This window comes from Ictidomys tridecemlineatus, chromosome 1, assembly GCF_052094955.1.
Source record: "Ictidomys tridecemlineatus isolate mIctTri1 chromosome 1, mIctTri1.hap1, whole genome shotgun sequence".
In the NCBI taxonomy this organism is placed as follows: Eukaryota; Metazoa; Chordata; class Mammalia; order Rodentia; family Sciuridae; genus Ictidomys; species Ictidomys tridecemlineatus.
In genome coordinates, this window is record NC_135477.1 from 213,705,920 (window position 1) to 213,729,552 (window position 23,633).

At 35.1% G+C, this 23,633-nt stretch overlaps 1 protein-coding gene across 1 annotated transcript in view; it reads right to left on the reverse strand.

Annotated features, from left to right (window-relative positions):
• Positions 1 to 14,166: 14,166 nt before the first annotated feature.
• Rnf180 (ring finger protein 180) overlaps positions 14,167 to 23,633 on the reverse strand; it is a 206,816-nt gene continuing 197,349 nt past the window's right edge. The window contains 1 exon segment of the mRNA XM_078015963.1: positions 14,167 to 15,167. Coding sequence (XP_077872089.1) covers positions 14,968 to 15,167 — 200 coding nt within the window. The 3' untranslated portion in view covers positions 14,167 to 14,967.

Below are 23,633 nucleotides of genomic sequence, written 5' to 3' on the forward strand. Positions count from 1 at the left end.
CATTTATAAAGTGGACATTCATTCAATGAATACTTATTGTACATACACTGTTCATTGAATGCATGAGGGGACTTTGTATGTATGTGTTCTTGTTTACTGTTTGCAGATATATTTTATATGAAAGTTTCTGAGTAGATAGAAACGTAATCAAAGTTAAAACTTTTACAACACTAACACAGATGAAAATTGAAATAAGAGCATTAGTAAGAATAAAAATATAGTATGTCTTTAAAATGGGCTATTACTTAACTATATTATAACAATATTAACCTTAATAATTACTTGTATTAATTTTGAACAAACACTTGTTATATATTAAATAATTTTGCTTGGGAAAGATGACAAGCATAAAATGGCTCTTCAGATTGTGCTAATCAAAGTAGGAATTTAAAGATATTTTCTCAGGAAACTAGCAACTATGGTGCTTTAAAATTCAATTTAAATTCATATTCAGAGAAAGCCGAGAAAGAATTTATAACTTTCTTTGAAAATCCTTTACAGTGTAATTACGCAGTATAAAATATGTTTGATAGTTTAAAGCACCTAAGAGAATATTTTATGCAAGCTTCTGAGGCCATTTGTAAATTTTTAATCCTTAAAGCAGAACTTGACTAGCTGAGGCTTCTTAAATAGGTTTCCTCTAATTATCCTGAATTGATAAGATTTATGATACTTTATACTTTTCATAGCCTTAACAAGTTATTATTCTACTTTCTGAAGTTTCCCATGTTTCACTTTTTTTCCAGTACTTTTTTTAACTTTGTTTTTCTATATGCTGTTACTTATATTCTTGATAATTCCCATTCTGACTGGAGTGAAGTGGAATCTTTTTTTTTTTATTGGTTGTTCACAACATTACAAAGCTCTTGACATATCATACTTCGAACAATAGTTTCAAGTGAGTTATGAACTCCCATTTTTACCCCAAATACAGATTGCAGAATCACATAGGTTACACATTCACATTTTTACATAATGCCATACTAGTGACTGATGTATTCTGCTACCTTTCCTATCCTCTACTATCCCCCCATCTTCTCTTTCTATCCCATCTACTGTAATTCATTTCTCTCCTTATTTTTCTTCCAAATCCCCTCACAACCTCTTTTATGTAGTTTTTTATAACAATGAGGGTCTCTTTCCATTTCCATGCAATTCCACTTTTCTCTCTCTTTCCCTCCCATCTCGTGCCTCTGTTTAATGTCAATCTTTTCTTCCTGCTCTTCCTCCCTACTCTATTCTTAGTTGCTCTCATTATATCAAAGAAGACATTTGGTATTTGTTTTTTAGGGATTGGCTAGCTTCACTAAGCATAATCTGCTCTAATGCCATCCATTTCCCTGCAAATTCCATGATTTTGTCATTTTTTAGTGCTGTGTAATACTCCATAGTGTATAAATGCCACATTTTTTTAATCCATTCATCCATTGAAGGGCCTCTGGGTTGGTTCCACAGTCTAGCTATTGTGAATTGTGCTGCTGTGAACATCGATGTGGCAGTATCCCTGTAGTACGCTCTTTTAAGGTCTTCAGGGAATAGACCAAGAAGGGCAATAACTGGGTCAAATGGTGGTTCCATTCCTAGCTTTCCCAGGAATCTCCATACTGCTTTCCAAATTGGCCGAACCAATTTGCAGTCCCACCAGCAATGTATAAGAGTACCCTTTCCCCACATCCTCGCCAGCACTTGTTATTATTTGACTTCATAATGGCTGCCAATCTTACTGGAGTGAGATGGTATCTTAGGGTAGTTTTGATTTGCATTTCTCTGACTGCTAGAGATGGTGAGCATTTTTTCATGTATCTGTTGATTGATTGTATGTCCTCCTCTGAGAAGTGTCTGTTCAGGTCCTTGGCCCATTTGTTGATTGGGTTATTTGTTGTCTTATTGTCTAATTTTTTGAGTTCTTTGTAAACTCTGGATATTAAGGCTCTATCTGAAGTGTGGGGGGTAAAAATTTGTTCCCATGATGTAGGCTCCCGATTTACTTCTCTTATTGTTTCTCTTGCTGTGAAAAAACTTTTTAGTTTAAGTAAGTCCCATTTGTTGATTCTTGCTATTAACTCTTGTGCTATGGGTGTCCTGTTAAGGAATTTGGAGCCTGATCCCACAATATGTAGATCGTCGCCAACTTTTTCTTCTATCATACGCAGAGTCTCTGATATGATATCAAGGTCCTTGATCCATTTTGAGCTAATTTTTGTGCATGGTGAGAGGAGGGGATTCAGTTTCATTTTGTTGCATATGGATTTCCAGTTTTCCAAACACCATTTGTTGAAAATGCTATCCTTCCTCCATTGCATGCTTTTAGCCCCTTTATCGAATATAAGATAGTTGTAACTTTGTGGATTAGTCTTTGTATCCTCTATTCTGTACCATTGGTCTACCCGCCTGTTTTGGTACCAGTACCATGCTGTTTTTGTTACTATTGCTCTGTAGTATAGTTTGAAATCTGGTATTGCTATACCGCCTGATTCACACTTCCTGCTTAGAATTGCTTTTGCTATTCTGGGTCTTTTATTTTTCCATATGAATTTCATGACTGCTTTATCTATTTCTACAATTAATGCCATTGGAATTTTGATTGGCATTGCATTAAACCTATAGAGGACTTTTGGTAATATCGCCATTTTGATGATGTTAGTTCTGCCTATCCATGAACAGGGTATATCTTTCCATCTTCTAAGATCTTCTTCTACTTCTCTTTTTAGGGATCTGTAGTTTTCATTGTATAAATCTTTCACCTCTTTTGTTAGGTTGATTCCCAAGTATTTTATTTTTTTTGAGGATATTGTGAATGGAGTGGTTTTCCTTATTTCCATTTCAGAGGTTTGTTGCTGATATATAGAAATGCCTTTGATTTGTGCGTGTTGATTTTATATCCTGCCACTTTGCTGAATTCATTTATTAGTTCTAGTAGTTTTTTTGTAGACCCTTTTGGGTCTTCTAGGTATAGAATCATGTCATCTGCAAATAGTGATAATTTAAGTTCTTCCTTTCCAATTTTTATGCCTTTAATTTCTTTCGTTTGTCTAATTGCTCTGGCCAGTGTTTCGAGAACTATATTGAATAGAAGTGGTGATAGAGGGCATCCCTGTCTTGTTCCTGATTTTAAGGGGAATGCCTTCAATTTTTCTCCATTCAGAATGATGCTAGCCTGGGGCTTAGCATAAATAGCTTTTACAATATCAAGGTAAGTTCCTGTTATCCCTAGTTTTTCTAATGTTTTGAACATAAAGGGATGCTGTACTTTGTCGAATGCTTTTTCTGCGTCTATCGAGATGATCATATGGTTCTTATCTTTAAGTCTATTGATATAGTGAATTACATTTATTGATTTTCGTATATTGAACCATCCCTGCATCCCAGGGATGAATCCTACTTGATCATGGTGCACAATTTTTTTGATGTGTCTTTGTATCTGATTCGCCAGAATTTTATTGAGGATTTTTGCATCTAGGTTCATCAGAGATATTGGTCTGTAGTTTTCTTTCTTTGATGTGTCTTTGTCTGGTTTCAGAATCAATGTGATGTTGGCCTCATAGAATGAATTTGGAAGGACTCCCTCTTTTTCTATTTCCTGGAATAACTTGAAAAGTATTGGTATTAATTCTTCTTTAAAGGTTTTGTAAAACTCCGCTGTATACCCATCCGGTCCTGGGCTTTTCTTGGTTGGTAGTCTTTTGATTACTTCTTCAATTTCATCCATTGATATTGGTCTGTTCAAATCGTGTGTGTCCTCCTGACTCAGTCTGGGCAAATCATATGTCTTAAGAAATTTATTGATGTCTTCACTATCTTCTATTTTATTGGAATATAGGTTTTCAAAATAGTTTCTAATTGTCTTCTGTATTTCTGTGTCGTCTGTTGTGATATTGCCTTTTTCATCCCTTATGTTAGTAATTTGAGTTCTCTCTCTTCTTCTCTTCGTTAGCATGGCTAAAGGTTTGTCAATCTTGTTTATTTTTTCAAAGAACCAACTTTTAGTTTTGTTAATTTTTTCGATAGTTTCTTTTGTTTCAATTTCATTGATTTCCGCTCTGATTTTAATTATTTCTTGCTTTCTGCTGCATTTGCTATTGTTTTGCTCTTCCTTTTCTAGGGCTTTGAGATGAAGTGTGAGCTCATTTATTTGTTGGTTTTTCCTTTTTTTGAGGAATGACCTCCAGGCGATGAATTTCCCTCTTAAAACTGCTTTCATTGTGTCCCATATATTCCGATAGGTTGTGTCTGCATTTTCATTTATCTCTAAGAATTTTTTGATTTCCTCCTTTATGTCTTCTGTAACCCTTTGATCATTCAGTAACATATTGTTCATTTTCCATGTGATATTGGATTTTCCCTTCCTTCTTTTATCATTAATTTCCAGTTTCAATCCATTATGATCAGATAAAATGCATGGTATAATCTCTACCCCTTTATATTTATTGAGGGTTGCCCTATGGCATAATTTATGGTCTATTTTTGAGAAGGATCCATGTGCTGCTGAGAAAAAAGTATATCCATTCAATGATGGTTGGTATATTCTATATATGTCAGTTAAGTCTAGGTTATTGATTGTGGTATTGAGGTCTATAGTTTCTTTATTCAACTTTTGCTTGGAGGATCTGTCCAATGGTGAGAGAGGTGTGTTGAAGTCACCCATAATTATTGTGTTGTGGTCTATTTGATTCTTGAACTTGAGGAGAATTTGTTTTATAAACTTTGAAACGCCATTATTTGGTGCATAAATATTGATAATTGTTATGTCTTGTTGTTTAATGGTTCCTTTTAACAGTATATAATGTCCTTCCTTATCCCTTTGGATTAACTTAGTCTTGAAGTCGATTTTATTCGATATGAGGATGGCCACCCCTGCTTGCTTGCGAGGAGCGTGTGCGTGGTATATTTTTTCCCAACCTTTCACCTTCAGCCTGTGTATGTCTTTTCCAGTCAGGTGAGTCTCCTGGAGACAGCATATTGTTGAATTTGTTTTTTTGATCCATGTTACCAGCCTATGTCGCTTTATTGGAGTGTTTAAACCATTAATGTTTAGAGTTACTATTGATATATGGTTTGTACTTCCAGCCATATTTGATTATTTATCTCGTTTTTTTTTTTTAATTGCGTTTGTTTCACCATGATTAGTTTTCCCCCCTCCGTCTGTCTTTACTGAGGTACTTCCCACTGTTGGCTTTGGTTATTGTTTTCCGTTTCTTCCTCGTGAAGTGTTTTGCTCAAGATGCTTTGCAACGCTGGTTTTCTGGCTGCAAATTCTTTTAGTTTTTGTTTATCGTGAAAGATTTTTATTTCGTTGTCGAATCTGAAGCTTAATTTTGCTGGGTACAGAATTCTTGGTTGGAATCCATTGTCTTTCAGTGTTTGAAATACGTTATTCCAGGATCTTCTCGCTTTCAGCGTCTGAGTTGAGAAGTCCGTTGTTAACCTTATTGGTTTACCCCTGAATGTAATCTTTCTCTTTTCTCTTGTAGCTTTTAATATTTTCTCTTTGTTCTGTATATTGGATATCTTCATAACAATGTGTCTTGGCGTTGGTCTACTGTGATTTTGTATGTTCAGTGTCCTGTATGCATCTACAATTTGAATATCTGTTTCCTTTTTTAATTCTGGAAAGTTTTCTGTGATTATTTCATCTAGTAGATTACTCATTCCCCTTGTTTGAATCTCTATCCCTTCCTCTATCCCAATGACTCTTAAATTTGGTTTTTTTATATTATCACATATCTCTTGTATGCTTCTCTCATGATTTTTAACCAGCCTATCTGAGATGGCTAGCCTCTTTTCCAGATGATATATTTTGTCTTCATTATCTGATGTTCTAGCTTCTACTTGCTCCACTCTATTAATGATACCCTCATTTGAGTTTTTAATTTGGTTTATAGTTTCCTTCATTTCTAAGATTATGGTTTGATTCTTTTTTATAGTCTCTATCTCCTGATAAAGATGCTTAACTTCTTCCTTTATCTGTTTGTGTAATACATTCTCAATGTGTTCTTTCGCTGCTTGAATTTGCTGTCTTATATCCTCTTTAAGGTTCCATTCCATCTGTCTCAGGTGTTCCATGAGTTCTTTATATGACCATTTTTCTGGTGGTTCTATATCCTCCTGAATATTTAGGCTGCCCTGCATTGTTTGCACTCCTTTTCTTCCTTGCTTTTTCATGCTGTTCATATTGTTTCTTGTTCTGTTTGACTGCTGAGTTACTGTTTACTCCTATAAATATATTTGAAGCTTGGGAGGAAAGGTATTAGAAGGGATGGGTAGAAGTCACTAAAGAGAATAAGAGTAAGCAGGTAGAATTCAAGGAGGGGGGAATAAGAAAATTAAAAAGAGATGTAAAGACAGGAGAAAAGAAGGATAGAAAAAAATAGAAGATTAAAAGGGATTTAAAGAAAAATAATAATAGTAGAAATGGAAAATAAGATTTAAAAAATAGAATAAAATAAAATAAGATGGATTAAAAAACATTTAAAAAGACAGTAAAAAAAAAATTTTTATAAATGCAGTCCTAGAGTTCGATTAACTGCTCTTCCAGTGGGTGGAGCTATGCCCACCGGGCCAAGTTTCTCCTCTCAGTAGGCGGGAGTCAATCACTGTGCAGGGGTACTTCCTCCCGGATTGGGCGGGTCTCCCTTCCTGCTGTTCGCTGTGTGGGCGGGGCCTTTTGCAGAGCTGGTCAGGGGTCGTTTGCAGCACTGGGTTGGCAGGTGGAGGGTGGTCGTCTGCAACTCCAAACCGCCAGAGGAGGTTCACAGAGTCGGGCCCTCGGGGCCGGGCAGGCAGTGTCTGCTCCCCCACTCACTGCAAGGGTGTAGGCAGCGGCCGCTTGGCGGTAGCCAGCGGCGGTTCACAGAGCTGGTCTGCGGGGGCCCAAGCAGCCAAGCAGGCAGCGCCGGCTCCCAAGTTCACTGTGCCGTGTGAGCAACGGCTGGTTGAGGTTCACCAAGCCAGCCCGGGGGAAGGGGGGGGGACAGGCAGACAGCCAGCAACTGCTCCCAAGTTCGATGTTACGTGTGGGCGGTTCACAAAGCCGGGCTGCGGGGACCCAGGCAGGCCGCTCCTGCTCCTAAACTCGCTGCAGCGTGTGGGCGGCGGTCGGCTTGGGTTCACAGGGCCCACCCGCGGGGGTCCAGGCAGGCAGCAATGGTTCCCAAGAACTATACAGCGTGTGGCCTGCGCCGGCTGGGATTCACAGAGCCAGCTCGCGGGGACCCCGGCAGGTCGCTCCTGCTCCTAAACTCGCTGCCGCGTGTGGGCGTCGGTCGGCTTGGGTTCACAGGGCCCGCCCGCGGGGATCCAGGCGGGCAGCAATGGTTCCCAAGAACAATGCAGCGTGTGGCCTGCGCCGGCTGGGATTCACAGAGCCAGCTTGCGGGGACCCGGGCAGGTCGCTCCTGCTCCTAAACTTGCTGCCGCGTGTGGGCGGCGGTTGGCTTGGGTTCACAGGGCCCGCCCGCGGGGATCCAGGCAGGCAGCAATGGTTCCCAAGAACAATGCAGCGTGTGGCCTGCGCCGGCTGGGATTCACAGAGCCAGCTCGCGGGGACTCAGGCAGGCAAAGACCGTTCCCACGAATGCTGCAGCGTGTGGGCAGCAGTCGGCTTGGGTTCACAGAGCCTGCCCGCGGGGGTCCAGGCGGTTAGTGTCCGCTCCTATGCTCACTGCAATGTGTAGGCAGCGGCCATTCGGCGGCCCCCGGCGGGACTGTGCCCCTGCTCTGGGTTGCCGAGATTCAGTATTTTTTGACAATCTAACACCTCCTATTAAACTTACTAGTTCCAGGAAGATCTCCTTTCAGAGGAAATTTGCTTGAAGTTTCCCAGCAGGACGCATGTGGGTGTATTAATGAGTCTCTCTGATCCCCTTACCACGGAGGCATTGTATGTGCTGCCTCTTCGCTGGCAGCCATGTTCTTCCGTGAAGTGGAATCTTAATGTAGTTTTAATTTGAAGTTCAAGGAACTAAACAGGCACTTTACTGTGAAGTATGTGTTTACAATGAAATACAAATGGTCAAATATATGAAAAAATATTCAACATCTATAGCAACTAGAGAAATGTAATTAAAAATAACAGCTCGTTCAATGAGTTCTCAACTCATTGTCAAGTTTAATTTTTATTTTACTGACTCATTTTATCTGTTGGGGTTAGGTTTCCTATTGGGAGCAGGGATGTGTTGATGAAAACTTCTATTTTTTGATTATTATTCTATTAATTATACTGCCAATTTTATATAGAAATGAAAAGATTTCTGTGTTAATCCAGTCATGCAAAATATACTGAAAAGATTTAATGTCCAAAAATTTACAATTAGGCAGAAATAGGGGTGGTATTAGTCCTCAAATTTTAGTACATATTAACATGGGGAATTTTTAAGAAATCCTATACCAATTAAGTCAGAATATTTGGGAGTAGAACTAAATATTGTAGAACCAAATAATAGTAGATATCAGTACTTTTAAGAACTATTCAAGTGATTCTATTATGCAGCCCAATTTGAGAAACAGTGATAGATCTGTGGTTCGCAAACTTTGGCCTCTAAGTCAGATCCAGCCAGTGACTTTTTTTTTAAGTATAAAAGAGAGTTTTTAAATGTAAAAAGGTGGATTTAATATGTGATAAATAGATCTGAGAGGAGATTGTGTTCCTGGCTATTTCATAATGTGAAACCAAGAAAGCAGACAGGCAGCTTCTCTGCAAGGTGGGTGAACAACAACAACAACAAAAAGGTGGGGGGGGACTTTACTGGAAATAAAAACTGGACATTCAAAGCAGTCCAGGGATATAGGAGGTTGGATACAATAAAATAAGGAAAAAAATCCCCAGTGGCACAGCTGCTCCATAGCTGGGCCAGAAGCTCTAGCTGGAGTGGTCCCTTGTGAGCATAGTAGAGGGATAAGAGAATTAAAGGACCCTGCATTTTGGGGAGCCCTTAGGCATATCTGAGTATGGAGCATTTAGAGGATAAGGACATTGCCCAACAAACCTGAAGACACAGTTGCCAATTTTATGTCTAGATGACCTATTATTGATGAGAGAATTGTGTTGAAATCACCCAGTATTATCATAGTGGAGTATATTAAGTTTTAATTCAAGTAGTGTTATGTTTTTTGTAATTAGGTACACTAATGTTTAGGGCATAGATATTTATTGTTATATTGTCTTGTTGGATTGTTCCCTCTACCAGTATGAAGTAACCTTCTTTGTCTCTTCTGGTTATTTTTGACTTAAAGTCTGCTTTGTTGGATATGAGAGTAGTTACCATTTTCAGGCTCCATCTCCATCCTTTCACTTTCAGCCTATTGTGAGTCAGGGTCTTATTATTTAATCCATTCTGCCAGCCTATGTCTTTTGAGAGTCGAGACCATTTACATTCAGTGTTTGTTATACAGAAATATTTATTAATTTCTGCCATTACGAATTATTTCAAATGTTTAATTTGATCTACTTATCATTGATTCAAATGAGATTTGTCCATTTAAGAAAACTTCCAGGTTCTTATTTTTTCTGTGTGTAGTATTTCCTTTACTATTTTTTGTAAGTGCCAGTTTAATTGTCATGTTTTTTTTCAGTTTCTGCTTATCTTGGAAGGTTTTTATTTTCTTTGATTTGGAAAGATAGCTTTGCTGGATATGGCAATCCTGGTTGACATTTTCTTTTGGGGCTTGAAACACATCATTCCAATCCCTCCTGGATTTTAGAGTTTGTGCTAATAAATGAAATGTAGAGGCAATCAGGATTGCCTCTAAATGTGACTTGACCTGATGTTTTTCTCTTAAGGCTTTTAAAAATTCTATCCGTGTTCTCTGTTAGGCATTTTAATTATAATGTGTTGTGGAGGGGGTTCTTTTTTGATCTTGTCTATTTGGAGTTCTGAATACATCCTGTATCTGGTTGTCTATCTTATTCTTAACATTTGGAAAATTTTCTGTTATTTTCCTGAAGAGGTTATCTATACCATTAGCCTATGTCCTGTATCTGGTTGTCTATCTTATTCTTAAGGTTTGGAAAATTGTCTGTTATTTTCCTGAAGAGGTTATCTATGCCATTAGCTTGCATCTCACAACTGTCTTGAATTCCAATGATTATTCAATTTATCTCTTAATCTTGTCCCAGACTTCTCATATATTTCTGTCATGGTTACTTATTTTCTTTTCTGTAATACTCTCTGAATGTTCAAAGCTGGTCTCTTTGTCTTCCAGCTCTGAGATTCTGTCTTCAGTATGATTTACTCTATTTGAAAGACTTTCAACTGAACATTTTATTTGACTTATTGTGCTTTTCATTTCCAGGACTTCTGTTTGGTTCTTATTGAATTTCTCATTCATATCCTGTACTGCCTTCCTTGATTCATTCAGGAGTTTTTCTCTGTTCTCTTGAAATTCATTGATCTTTATAATCATTCTTTTGAATTCTCTATCTTACCTCTTTTATTCTTCACATTAAAGTATTGCTGTAGTTTATGCCTGGTTAATATGTGTGTGAAGGAAGTTGTACTGTCACTAGGCTAGATGTAATTCAGCTGTAGTCTCCACCCTGTGTACTTGTAGTGTACTAGTACATTCAAGAGCACCTCACAGAAAATGGGGAAACAATAGCAATAGAAGCAAACAATGTACAGCATTAAAATAAATACCCTATGCTTGTAACAACATCTACAACACTAATTACTAGAAAAAAAGAAATAGTGTGGTCAGCAATTGCTAACAGCAAAAATAATAAGTAGCTGTCAACTAGCTCTGGGTATTAAACAGCAGTTGTCAACTGTCATCCTTAGTACTAATAACTGAAAGAACATGAATGGGGAAGGCAGGAATTGTATAAACCAAATAATTCTAAAAGATGGTAAAAATACATTTAATTAAAAGAAAATGTGATAGGAAGGCAGAAAAATGTTTAGAATGTTCAGAATATGAACATAGAGAAAGCAGAAGAGATGTAGCAAGTGATGACTCTAGAGGAGGAAAAAAATAAATGAGAAAAATTAAGTAATGGGAGAGATGAGAGAAGTTGGCTGTTGGAGGAAGAAGAAGAGAAAGAAGAGAAACTATCAAAAAAAAAAGGAAAAAACCTACCCCTCAAAAGACAAGGAAAATTAACAATTATAAAAAATGCAGAAATGAGGAGAAAACCACGTCATATATGTATACGTAGCATGAACTAATTAGTATGGCAAGAACATACACACACATGGAGGAGGAAGTGGAGGAGGAGAACCACTGAGGTGGTTAAAGCTGTTAATGAGGATGAATGGTGATTGGTGATTGATTGCCTATGCCAACTGAGGGGGGGGGGACGGGTATGAGAAGAGGAGGAGCATGAGTGCACACACAAAGTTTGGGGTTGAAATTCTTCCTCTTTGTGTTGCTCACTGAGCTGCCAGATAGAGTGGTCTAAAAGTGAAGCTGGCTGAAATAGTTTTCAACTTCCCTTCTCATCAGTATATAGTAGCATGGAATGGGAAGTACTTTGGAATTCTGTCTGGGCAGATCAGATTGATGTACTTTTAAGTTGGGATTAATGCACAGTTCTATGTGGGGAGTTCCTGGGGATGGAACTTAACTCCAGTCAGGCCTTACAGCCTTTTTTGGGGTGGTATCTGCTCTGGAGAGATTATATCAACAAACTCCTAGGCCAGGTAAATGGTGAGCTGTGCTGTGAGCCTGGTTCTTAAGAAAGTCCTGAGAATTATACTTGTGAGACAGAGAAACCAACCCACCAGAAGTCTCATACATCCCACTGCCTATGAATAGGGCCTTCTCAGACTTAATGCCTAAGAACAATCATGCCTGTCCATTGAGTTTTCTCACCCTCTTAGTTGGTCAAATGAGCTGCCAAACTCAAAGGGAAACTGATTTGTACTCCTCTCCATATCTTTTGATCTTCTCTATGCCTGTTTCACTTGGGTTCTATAAGGTACACCCTAGGCCACATGGTAGGCTCTTGCCAGGACAGTATGACAATATTTGCTATACTCTCTCAGGCTTCCCAAGCTGCAACATGGCCTTCTCAAGATGGCTCCCTGCTTGTCACTTATAAAACACCAGTTCACTGTGCCATCTCTGGATTAGCTATATTTAATCTGCTTTTATGTTCTATAGGTTTTTCCATGTCAAAGTTTACTGTTGTGTTTCTATTATTGCTTCCTGTCTGAGGTGAGCCAGCTCACCACTGCCATAACAAACTTTGCTCTAATATACTCCTTCTTGTTCTTTGTTCAATGCACCATATTTAAGTCTATGAGAGACTCTAACTATTCAATATTAAACTTCAGTGAATTCCCTTTCACCCACCTTCTTGAGAAATAGTACTCCTGTTGCTTGACTCCAGAGCCATGGAACAACTGGAAATGTGGTTTTCTTCTAATCTGCCATCTTGAATATCCTTGAAACTTTCTAAATTATTTATCTAACATTTCCTCCACTGTGGTGTGAATGGGATCAGTTGTTGAAGTGCTGTGGGCTGTTTGGAGTGGTTTATTTCCTTGCTTTTTCATGTTGTTTGAATGTCAACTCATCTTCTGGAAACCATTAAACTAGATACCTATAAACAGTGGAGACAATGGAATCCTGGGAGTTAAGGAGTCAAATGGTGGCACTTAATTTAAAGATAAAGTGGGCATTTTATCATAATGAAAAAGTACAGTAAGAATAGTAATCAGAATAGTTTGACTTGTAGAAATTATGGCATTTATGAGTAAGATATCCCCAGAGAACAAACAAAAAGGTAATCAGTTTATTCTTACTTGATGGGGTTCTAGGTTTAGATCTAGAATTCTGACATTTTAAATGTTAGTTTTGATAACAGAGAGGAAAAAGATATGCATTTATGAGTGCCTGCGTTTACTAATATTTTTCTCCATTTTTAGAAATAAAGAAGCAGAAAGTTACAGGGGTTAAATAACCTGCCCAGAGTCATTCTATAAATGTTGACTAGTCTTTGCAAAAAACCTTTTCTTAAAGAACTTTTTTATTTGCTCCCTAATTTTTTGAACTGAATTTAAGCCTAAGAGAATCCTGTCAATGTCTGTTTTATTATGCATAGTTGTACAAGTGAGGAAAACAAGGAAAGAAATGTTAAGCAAATTTTACTCATATAACCCTGGGTGATAATGAGGTCTCTTGATTTTTGCAATTATAATCAATAATAAGAATTAAAGGTGAGGAGAAATGCCATAGAAATTTTTATTTTCTATCTCTAGATGCGGTTTTGTTAGATGTTTCATCTCAGGTTTATTGTATTTGAATAGAGTCTGCATAGAGATTTGAAGGCCAACAAGTAATCAAGAAAAATAGGAAAAAGAAATATTTTTTACTAAAAAAAACAGTAAGAAGTTTGAATTATGGGTTTTAAATAAATTCTTTATGATATCCTAGGCCAGGATTTGCCTAGGAAATCACTCCAATTTATTTTAAAGTTCTTAAAATGTTGTTCGTATTTGTTTTAACTTTTTAATCCTGATTTTATATATATAGATATTAGAAGGGCTGATATTTTCCCTTATATTTGAGTAATAAATTAGTGCTTTTAAATATCCATTTGTAAAGATAAATTATCTGTTTCTAAATTTTATTCAATTGTCTGCTTTCTAGATTTGATATCTAATGTACACTATTTTCTTCCACGGATGTTTTAAACACAATCAGAATAGTATTAGAATAAAAATCTGTTCCACTCATCCATATTTCCATATTTCTTTGAACATCACATACCATCAGTCAAGTGCTTATCTTTAAATGCAGTCAATATTAATTAGGCCAAATTTTGACTTCTCTTAAACTTAACTGGTGAAGTCATATGTGTCTCATTTTATTCTGAATGGTGGTAGTATTGTAATGCCATGAGAGAGTCACATATTTTACATAAAATTAACTTATTTAACTATTAGATATATGATGCCACACCATAGGAATTTTGGATTAGTAATTCATAATCAAAACTTTTGTCCTAGATTTCTCCAAAACCACCTGAATAAATGAATAAATTTGAGTGCCTTTTTGCTTTGCTTTTTTAATTTTTGAAATTGGGATATCTGCCCAAATCCTTCCCACACTAGAATAATTCAGATATCTTTTTCTTATAATAAGGAAAAAAATAATTATAAATATTAATACAAATAAAAGTAAATGTCAGTTCTTTATTCCAGACATTAAATCAATTACAATAAAAAAATTTTAAAGTCACTCTTTATTGCACATTTATAATATATTTGACAATTTCCTAAATAAATCACTAAATTAATTACATTTTGGACATGCATTGCTCTTCTAAAAGTCAGTAATATTTTTTATTTCTTCAAGTGATTCAACCTGAAATTGGAAGTGTTAATATGGCTTTCCAACTATCTATTGGTGGGGAAGTCTCATTATTTGCTTGTATTTACTAATCTGTTGCTTATAATAATTAAAAATGTCATATTGAAGGTATTATTAGGTCTGTACAAAGTATAGTCAGGTGGGTTTTTTTTTTTTGGTAATAGAACGGGGCACAAGTACAGATAATTGGAAACCAAACTGGAATACATACCCTGTTAGATTAGTTTCCAGAGAATATGGTTTATCTTTGATGCATATCATTTGCCTAAGAATAAATCATCAATTAAATATCTTATCAATAAAGATACTATCTACCCAGATTACCATTTCATTTTGCATTTTTTACTGTTTTTAAGTGGAGGGAAAAATCAGTCTTTACAATCAAAATAACATAAGTGACACTGTAAAATTAGACCTCCAAATCCTAAACCCATGAACTATGAAATTAACAGTGCATTGTTCCTTTGTGCTGGATAGAAGTTTGCTACATGAAAAACATTAATAAATAAATCCATTATTTTCAAGCCTTCTATAAACACCAACAATTTATATAATGCAACATTATAAAAACTTCAAAGCACATTTCAAAAATGTTTAAGCATTTATTGTTTACAACATTTATGATTGTTCCACTGAAGTAAGGTATGACAATTCCTAAAACGGAAAGAAAAAATAGCAAAGAAAGCAGAAAACAATGAATCCAATGACCCAGTTCACTGAATAAATATAGATGATCACCATATCCATATCAAACCACCATCCACGGCTGTCATCCTCAAAGTGCAGGTAATCCATCCTGTGTGCACCATGTGGGAACTGCCTTCTTGTAACTGGAGCTGCCCGTCTGTGGAAACCTAGATTATGGACAAAGTATTTTAAACCTCATTTAATTCAGATAAGTGCTCATAAAGGAAGCTGCATTATGAACACAGTACCATGAGCAAAGCATATTTTGATTCATGAGTGGTAGGTTATGTTCCCAGTGTTTTTTTTTTAATTACAAACAATTATCCAAAGTCTCTTCCAGATCAGCGCATTAAGGGAAGGAACAGCAGACTAATTGAGTTCTGTTATTTACTTGGGTCAAGTTATTCATGTTTTTAGGTCTCAGATTTCTCATCTATACCATCTGAGCATGTCAAAATTTGTGTATCAAATTAACTATTTTAACATGAGAACATTTAGAATTTCAGGTATTACAACTGCTATAACTAACTTCCAATCATTAGCTTAACCTGTGTTCTTATACTCTGAGAACATCAGTCTGGTTATTTGAGCAAAGTTCTATGAGAAAAATGTCTTTTGTTTTAGGACTGAATAAATACATGTTGTATGGAACTCCAAGGAAATTTAACTTTAATTTTCATCTTAGGGTCCCTGTAGGAGATTGGTTTGTACATAAAATGCAAATATCAAAAGTATAGTCCCTTCTTAAATTTCTGAGAAATGTTATATCTTGTGAAATTTTGGGCTTTTTTTTCCTCTGTGTAGTTGGATGTTAATTATCTAGAGCTCAAGTATAAACTTCCTCAATGGTAAGCTGTTTTTGTTAGTTGATCAACATAAAATATCTAAGGCATTTAAAAAACAAAATTCGATTTTCTAGGGACTAATAACCTGATTATTGTTATTTTTTAGGATGTATTTTTTTATTTTTAGTTTTACATGATAATAGAATGTATTTTGCAAGAATATACATACATTAAAATTCCTTATTCTATTTAGGATCTCACTCTTGTGTGATAACCTCATTATTAACCTTTTATTATGGTTTGGATGTGAAGTGTCCTCCAGAAGCTCACATGTGAGACAATGCAAGAAGGTTCAGAGGAGAAATGATAGGCCTGTGAGAGTCTTAACTCAATCACTGAATTAATCCCCTGATTGGGATTAATTGAATGGTAACTGAGTGGTAGGGTACGGTTGGAGAAGATGGGATTGGGGTGTGGCTTGGGGTATATATTTGTATCTGACACGTGGAGTCTCTCTCTGCTTCCTGATCATCATGTGAGCTCTGAAACCATGAGCTCCCAAACAAACTTTTCTTCCTCCACATTTTTCTGGTTGGACCTTTACATCACAGCAGTGAAAAAGCTGACTAAAATACCCCTTTTTCTTATCTATTGCCCACTTTTAAGAATTTCTGAGTTTATTAGTATAAGAATGAGACAGCACAATAAACTGAGCAGAAAAAGAAATTAATTCTGGCATATCCTAGTAAATCTGGTGATAAAGGTTCTATGAGGGTTTAGCTGGAAGGAAATTCTGTTTCTTCCATTTTAATAATTGAGTAATGTTAAATGGTATGCTCTACATCAGGCTGTTTACTCAGACTCACCTGGGCATCAGTATGGTTAAAGTCTAACCTCTTTAATCAAGAACATTCCCATTTTGCTGCTTATATATGTTTAATTTTATTCATTTGTATTATGAATACTTAAAACATGAAAGGATGAGATAAAAATAAATTAGTGATATTTTAGAATATAAATTTCAAATAAGTTTTTGATAATTTCTAATTGTTTTTATCTGACTTCCTAGCATATTTGATTTGTTTTTTCCCATATTTAAAAAATTGGTGCATTATAGTAGTACATCATAGTGGAATCTGTTGTTTCATATTCACATGCACAATATAACAATATAATTTGGCCAATATAATTTTGCTTTATGGATGAATAAAACTCCATTTTGTTTATATACCACATTTTCTTTATCTGTTCAGCCTTTGACAGACACTAGGCTTATTCCATCCATAGTTTGGTTACTATGAATAGTGCTGATATAAACATGGGTATGCATGTATCACTATATAATGATGACTTTAATTCTTTAGGATAAATACCAAGGAGTGATATAGATGGTGGTGGTTCATACGGTGGTTCCATTTCTAGTCTTCTGAGGAAGCTCCACACTGATTTCCATAGTGGTTGTACTAATTTACAATTCCACCAAGAGTATAAAGTTGTTCCTTTTCTCTCATATCTTCTCTAGCATTTACTATTTTTATTCTTGACGGCTGGCATTTTGACTGGAGTGCAGATGAAATCTCAGCATAGTCTTGATTTGCATTTCCCCGCTTTCTGGGGATACTGAACATTTTTTCATATATTTGTATTTCTTATTTTGAAAAGTGTCTGTTTAATTCATTTGCCTATTTGTTAATAAAGTTTTTTTTTGGTGTTAAGTTTCTGGAATTCTTTTATATTCCAGATATTAATCCTCTGTTTAAAGAGGAGCTAGGAAAGATTTTTCTCGCATTCTCTAGGTTTTCTCTTCACATTCTTGTTTCCTTTACTGTGAAGAGCTTTTAAATTTGGTGCCATCTTAATTATTAACTCTTGGCATTATTTCTTGAGTTTTAGGAGTCCTACTGAGAAAGTTGTTGCCTGTGTCTAGATGCTGGAGTGTTGATCCTACATTTTCTCTGTAAATCACTAACTTTCTGGTCTAATTCTGAGGACTTTGAATTGACTTTGGTGCAAGGTCAGAGATAGGGATCTAGTTTCATTCTTCTAGGTATAAATAATTAGTACCATATGTTTAAAAAGTTGTCTTTTCTTCCATGTATGTTCTTGGCACCTTTGTCAAGGATCAGATGACTGTATCTGTGTGGGTTTGTTTCTGTCTTCTATTCTTTACCACTAGTCTGTGTCCCTCTTTATGCTAGTACCAAACAGTTTTTGTTACTAAGTTCTAGTATAATTTGAAGTCAGGTATTGTGCTGCCTCCAGCGTTGCTTTTTTTTTTTTAATTAGAAATGCTTTGAATTTTAAGACTTATTTTTCTAGTTCTGTGAAGAATGTCATTGGTATTTTGATGGGGTTTCACTGAATCTGTATATTGCTTTTGGTAGTATGGCCATTTTAACAATATTAATTCTGCCTATCCACAACCATGGGAGGTCTTTCAATTTTTTTGTGTTGTCTTCAATTTCTATCATTCTCATTGTAGGGGTTTTTCACTGCCTTGATTTAATTCCTAGGTTTTTAAAAGATTTTTTGGAGAATACTGTATATGGGACTGTTTGCTTGATTTCTTCTCAGAAGATTCATTTGTAGTGTATGTAGAAGTTACTGAATTTTATAGGTTGATTTTGTAACTGCTACTTAGCTAGATTTGTTCATTAGCTCTACTAGTCTTTTGGTGGCATTTTTTGATCTATAATTATAGAATCATATCATTTGTAAACAGTGATAATTTGACCTTTTTCTTTCCTATTTTTAATCCCTTTTGCCTAATTGCTCTGGCTAGAATTTCTATACCATGTTAAAGGGGAATGGTGAGAGTGGACTTCCTTGTCATGTTACAGGTTTTGAAAGAAATTCTTTCAGTTTTTCCCCATCTACTATAAGGTTGGCTTTGGGTTTTTTTTGCATACAGCCTTTATGATATTGAGGTAGTTTCCTTCTATCCCTAGTTTCTTCAATAGTTTTTTTTTTAAATCATGAATGGGTGCTGAGTTTTGTCAAAGGCTTTATCTGCACTAATTTTTAATTATTAATATTTATAGTTTACAAAAAGCCAAATTACCATTTTTGTTTTTTACTTTTGTTGGCTGACATTATTAGTATTATCTTTAAACTGATTTCTTTACATGATTCTGCCTAAATCCTGTTGTGCTGGTAGTATAGCTATAACTAGATAATATAATCCAGTTAACTTGGCATTTATAAAGTTCAATATATTGCAACATGTGGAAAATAAGCAAACTAGTGAAGTCAGTCCTTCTGTGTTGTTTAATTTCCAGTTTCTCCTCAGCTAATATTACATACAATGATGACATGTAAGAATGTCAGTGTCAGGCTTCAGCAAATATTACAGAAACTTATATTTTTCTATTTATATACACAAAAATTTTAATGTTATATTTCCACATTTCAATGAAATGATTTACACCTAACCTTGGACATTCTATTTGGGAGAGCACTAGATAAAGGAATTTCAATCCTAACAGAATTTCTACCAAACTACTGTTTTCAAAACTACAGTCAATATTTGAAGAGGAAAGGGGAAAGGACATATATAGAGAGTTTTTCTCATATTTAAATGTTACTCTAATGTGTCAACACAAATATTCTCAAAGTAGTTTATATAATTTTTAAAAGCTTCTTCATTAACCCAGACTAGAGATCAAGTAACATTGTTACTGGAAATTATTATAAAAATATGATTTTTTGTCTGTGCACAGGTAGTATGTATAGGCTTTAGCATCTTCAGATTCAAAATTTCAGCTGTTTTGATCATAGGAGTAATAATATGAATTGTATAGTTACAGAAAGCAGTAGAGCTGTGAGTAGATAAGGTACAAAAGATGAAGCATTATTAATAGGAGGACCATACATGCTGGTTTCCCCAGGGCAACTCCATTATTCTCATCCTGGCATAACTACTTTCACTGTAAAAGTGTCCTTGTAGGACTAATTTCCTTTCCTGGTAGAGGAGGGAGAGAAGATGACACTGATTAGAAAATTTCCAGATGTGATGCCAGAAGTCTTGGCATCGCATGTTGTCTCTTTCTGGTTTAGTCAACAGGTTTTTATTTTTATTTTTGTTGGGAGGGTGGTGCAGCAGTTATGGGGGATAGAAACCAGGGCCTCCTGCATGTCAGGCAAGAGTTCTCCCCTGGGCCAGAGCCCTAGCCCCCAAACAGGTTTTTTATAGGTAAAGTGGATAATGATCATTGGCTAATTAATTTCTTTAATTTTTTAAGGTGAAGATTGTGTAAATAGGTATTTATAATGTGTTTTAGGATTTGAAAAGCTATAAATTCCTTGGAATGTTAGTCATTTCATTTCAAAGTCAGGCTAAATGAAAAACACATCATAAATACTGTTACTTGGTAGGAATCTGATCAATTATAACATTAGAAAAATGGTCAGAGTACCAACCCCAGTGATTAAATACAGGTTCCACTATAAAATGATAATGAAAATATTGAATTCATTGGGCTGTTATGAGGATGAAATGAATTAATACATGTCAAGTACATGTCTGATCTACATTAAATGTTTAATAAAATGTATTTTCATTATTTTACTATAATTACTATTGTTACCTATAATTTTATTATAAGAAGAAAGCTACCTTTTATAGCTGATATTTGCTTTTAATACTATGGGTATCTTTTGTGAATCAATAAGATATTTATTTTTTATACAAACAAAGTGATCCTTAACAGTTTCTTTCAAACTTGAGTTGATTTTTCTAAGTTGTTGACTTTAAATATAGATATCAGAATATCATATATTGAAACTATAGAATTTATTAAATATTTCAGTGAATGAAGACTTAAAGATATTTTTAGACCTGGTATTTTTCTTAAAGAGCCTCAATCTAGCCAGGTGTGTTTTTTTTTTTTTTTTTTTTTTTTTTCATGCTCTATAAAACTGTATTAAATTTTATTTTTATTTTTTTTTTTTTTTTATTGTTGGTCGTTCAAAACCTTACACAGTTCTTAATACATCATATTTCACAGTTTGATTCAAGCGGGTTATGAACTCCCAACTTTACCCCGCATACAGATTGCTGTATCACATCAGTTACCCTTCCATTGATTCACATATTGCCTTTCTAGTGTCTGATGTATTCTGCTGTCAGTCCTATTCTCTACTATCCCCCCTCCCCTCCCCTCCCCTCCCCTTTTCTCTCTACCCCTTCTACTGTAAATCATTTCTTCCATTTGTATTATCTTGTCTTACCCCTCCATTACATATTTCTTGATATATCATATTTCACATTTTGATTCAAGTGGGTTATGCACTCCCATATTGCCCCTTATACAGATTGCAGATTCACATCAGTTTCACTTCCATTGCTTTACATATTGCCATCCTAGTTGATATATGATAGTAACCCCAGTGACTCAGGAGGTGGAGGCAGGTGGATCACAAGTTTGAGGCCAGCTTCAGCAACTTAGGGAGTCCCTAAGCAACTTACTCAAAGTAAAAAATAAAAAGGTTGTGTATGTGTTTCAGTGGTTATGGAGATAAATTACGTTAGATTCAATTTATTTGAAATTATTTTAATTTAAGTAAATAATAAATTTAAATTAAATTTAATATAAACTTAATTTGTTTTCAATAAAAGAAATAAATAGTAAGAGAAAGGATTTTGCTTGGTAGGCTTGAGTTTCTGGGGGCCACAAACCACTGTTATATATAAGGTTGTCTTTTTTGTCTGTTTTTTGTTTGTTTGTTTTCTGGTCTCCCAAGAACAAATTTTTACCCCCACTTAAAATCATGGTCTAGGAGACAGTATACCTAATACTATTATAACAAGAGTCATTATATGTATTTTAATATCTACAAACATGTTATCCCAGAAAAATATGTATACTGGAGTTAGTGAAGTGAGAAGTTTCTGTATAAGGAATTCACTTCTCTAGCCTTCATATAACCTCCTATTTGTCATAAGCTGATAATTTCTCAGTTTTAAGACCAGGTTTAAACAGCACCTAATATTTTTAGTCTGTTTAAAGTATTCTATTTTAAAGTAAAGATACATATCTCATTCTTAATTTATTTTTTGCCCTGTCTTATTTTTTATGACATATATTCTAGTGGGAAAAACATATTGCATTGAAAATTATACTTTTCAAGGAATGTAAAGATTTAGATTCTAATGCCAATATGCTACATACTCATTATCATAGTCAAAATAATTTCTATCAAGATGTTCGTTCATATGTTTTTTTCTTTAATCTGTTAATGTGATGAATTCAACTAGATTTTTCTAATGTTGAATAATTTTTTAAAAAGTCTATTAAAATGATATTTTCCTATGTTTCATCATTTCTTCATTCCTAGACAAAGTCTGTATGAACATATTGATATCTATACATTGATAGACTCAGCCTGTTATATTCTACACGGTGTTTTATGCATGTATAAAAAGAAGATTAGCCTATAATACGTTTTATTGGATTCATAAAACATGTTAGGTAACAATTCCCCATGGATGTGTGTGTGTCTCCATACATCTTATAAGCAGAGGTACTAACTGTCTTTGTCCTAGACTGTCTTTTCAAAAGTATTTATATGGCAAACAGAAAATAAATGGTCTCCCTTTGTAACACAGGGCAGGTTTGTGCATTGTTTTGGAACATAGTACATTTAATGCCTGTCATAAAAGATTTGAGTTTTGTAAGCTCAGAGTTCTCTGATGTAACTCACCACATTATGTATAGATATAATCTAGTCCTATTTTTTGATACCCTGTGGGAAATGGAGTTCTACCTATTACAAATGCTGCCAGTTTGGCTAATGCTGTGAGTGATGAAAACGCATTTTGTCTCTGACTCATGAGTCTTGTGTTTTCTGCCAGTACACATGAAACTGCCTGAATTACTTGCACATGGGGTAAAATTTCTGACATTTAGCAGTTTTTGATATTGGTAACCTTATGATATCTATAGTTTCTGAAATAGTTTGCATAAAAATAAAATCATTGGAGGTTTGGAAAATTTAACCTGAAAAACTATTTTTTTTGTTTGTTTGGTTTTGGTACTGGGGATTAAACCCAGAGCCTCACAAATGCTAGACAAATGCTTTACCTTTGAACTAATCCCTAGTCCTGTAAAACCATTTGGGCCTATATTAAATAGTCTTTTCAGGCATAGAGGCAGATTTTAATACCAGTTGATATCTTTAAGAGTTGTTGAGGTTTACTCATGTATTCTAGTTCTTGAGTCATTTTTGGTAAATTTTATACAATATTATTCGGTATATCCATTTTTTCAAATGAATTGAACTAAAAATTTCATAGGTTTGATATACTGAAGACTCTTCACAAATACTCTAGTCTAAGTATGTGGTTTACTTGTACTTCCCTTCTCCTTGGAAATTAGGCATGACCAGTGAAAATTACTGTCTAAGGAATAATTCGTGTCATTAATGTGTAGAAACATCAGTTTAAGATGCTGCAGGGGTCCTTCTTCTACCACAACAACCATCAATGTACTGGAAAAAGGGTGCTCTTTGCATCTCAAAAGTTTAGAATGATATGGAGCAGAGCATCTATCAGTTCAGGTAAAATTATTTCAATGTTACTATAAATTCTGGCTGAAAATAATAAAGTAACTTATAAATCAACTCAAGTAAAGGGTGACAAAAAAGGAAGTTGAATCTGATTGGTTTCTCACATGACTGAAAAAACCCTCTGGAGAAATTAATTGTAGTGAAATCAAAGAGCAAGAAAAATCTGTGAAGAAAATCTCTTAAGTAGCTATCAGGTTTAGAAAGAACATAAAAAAAATTACCAGCATTCCAGAACCAAAAAGTTACTTCTGTTTCATCTTAAATTTTATTTTATAAAAAGAA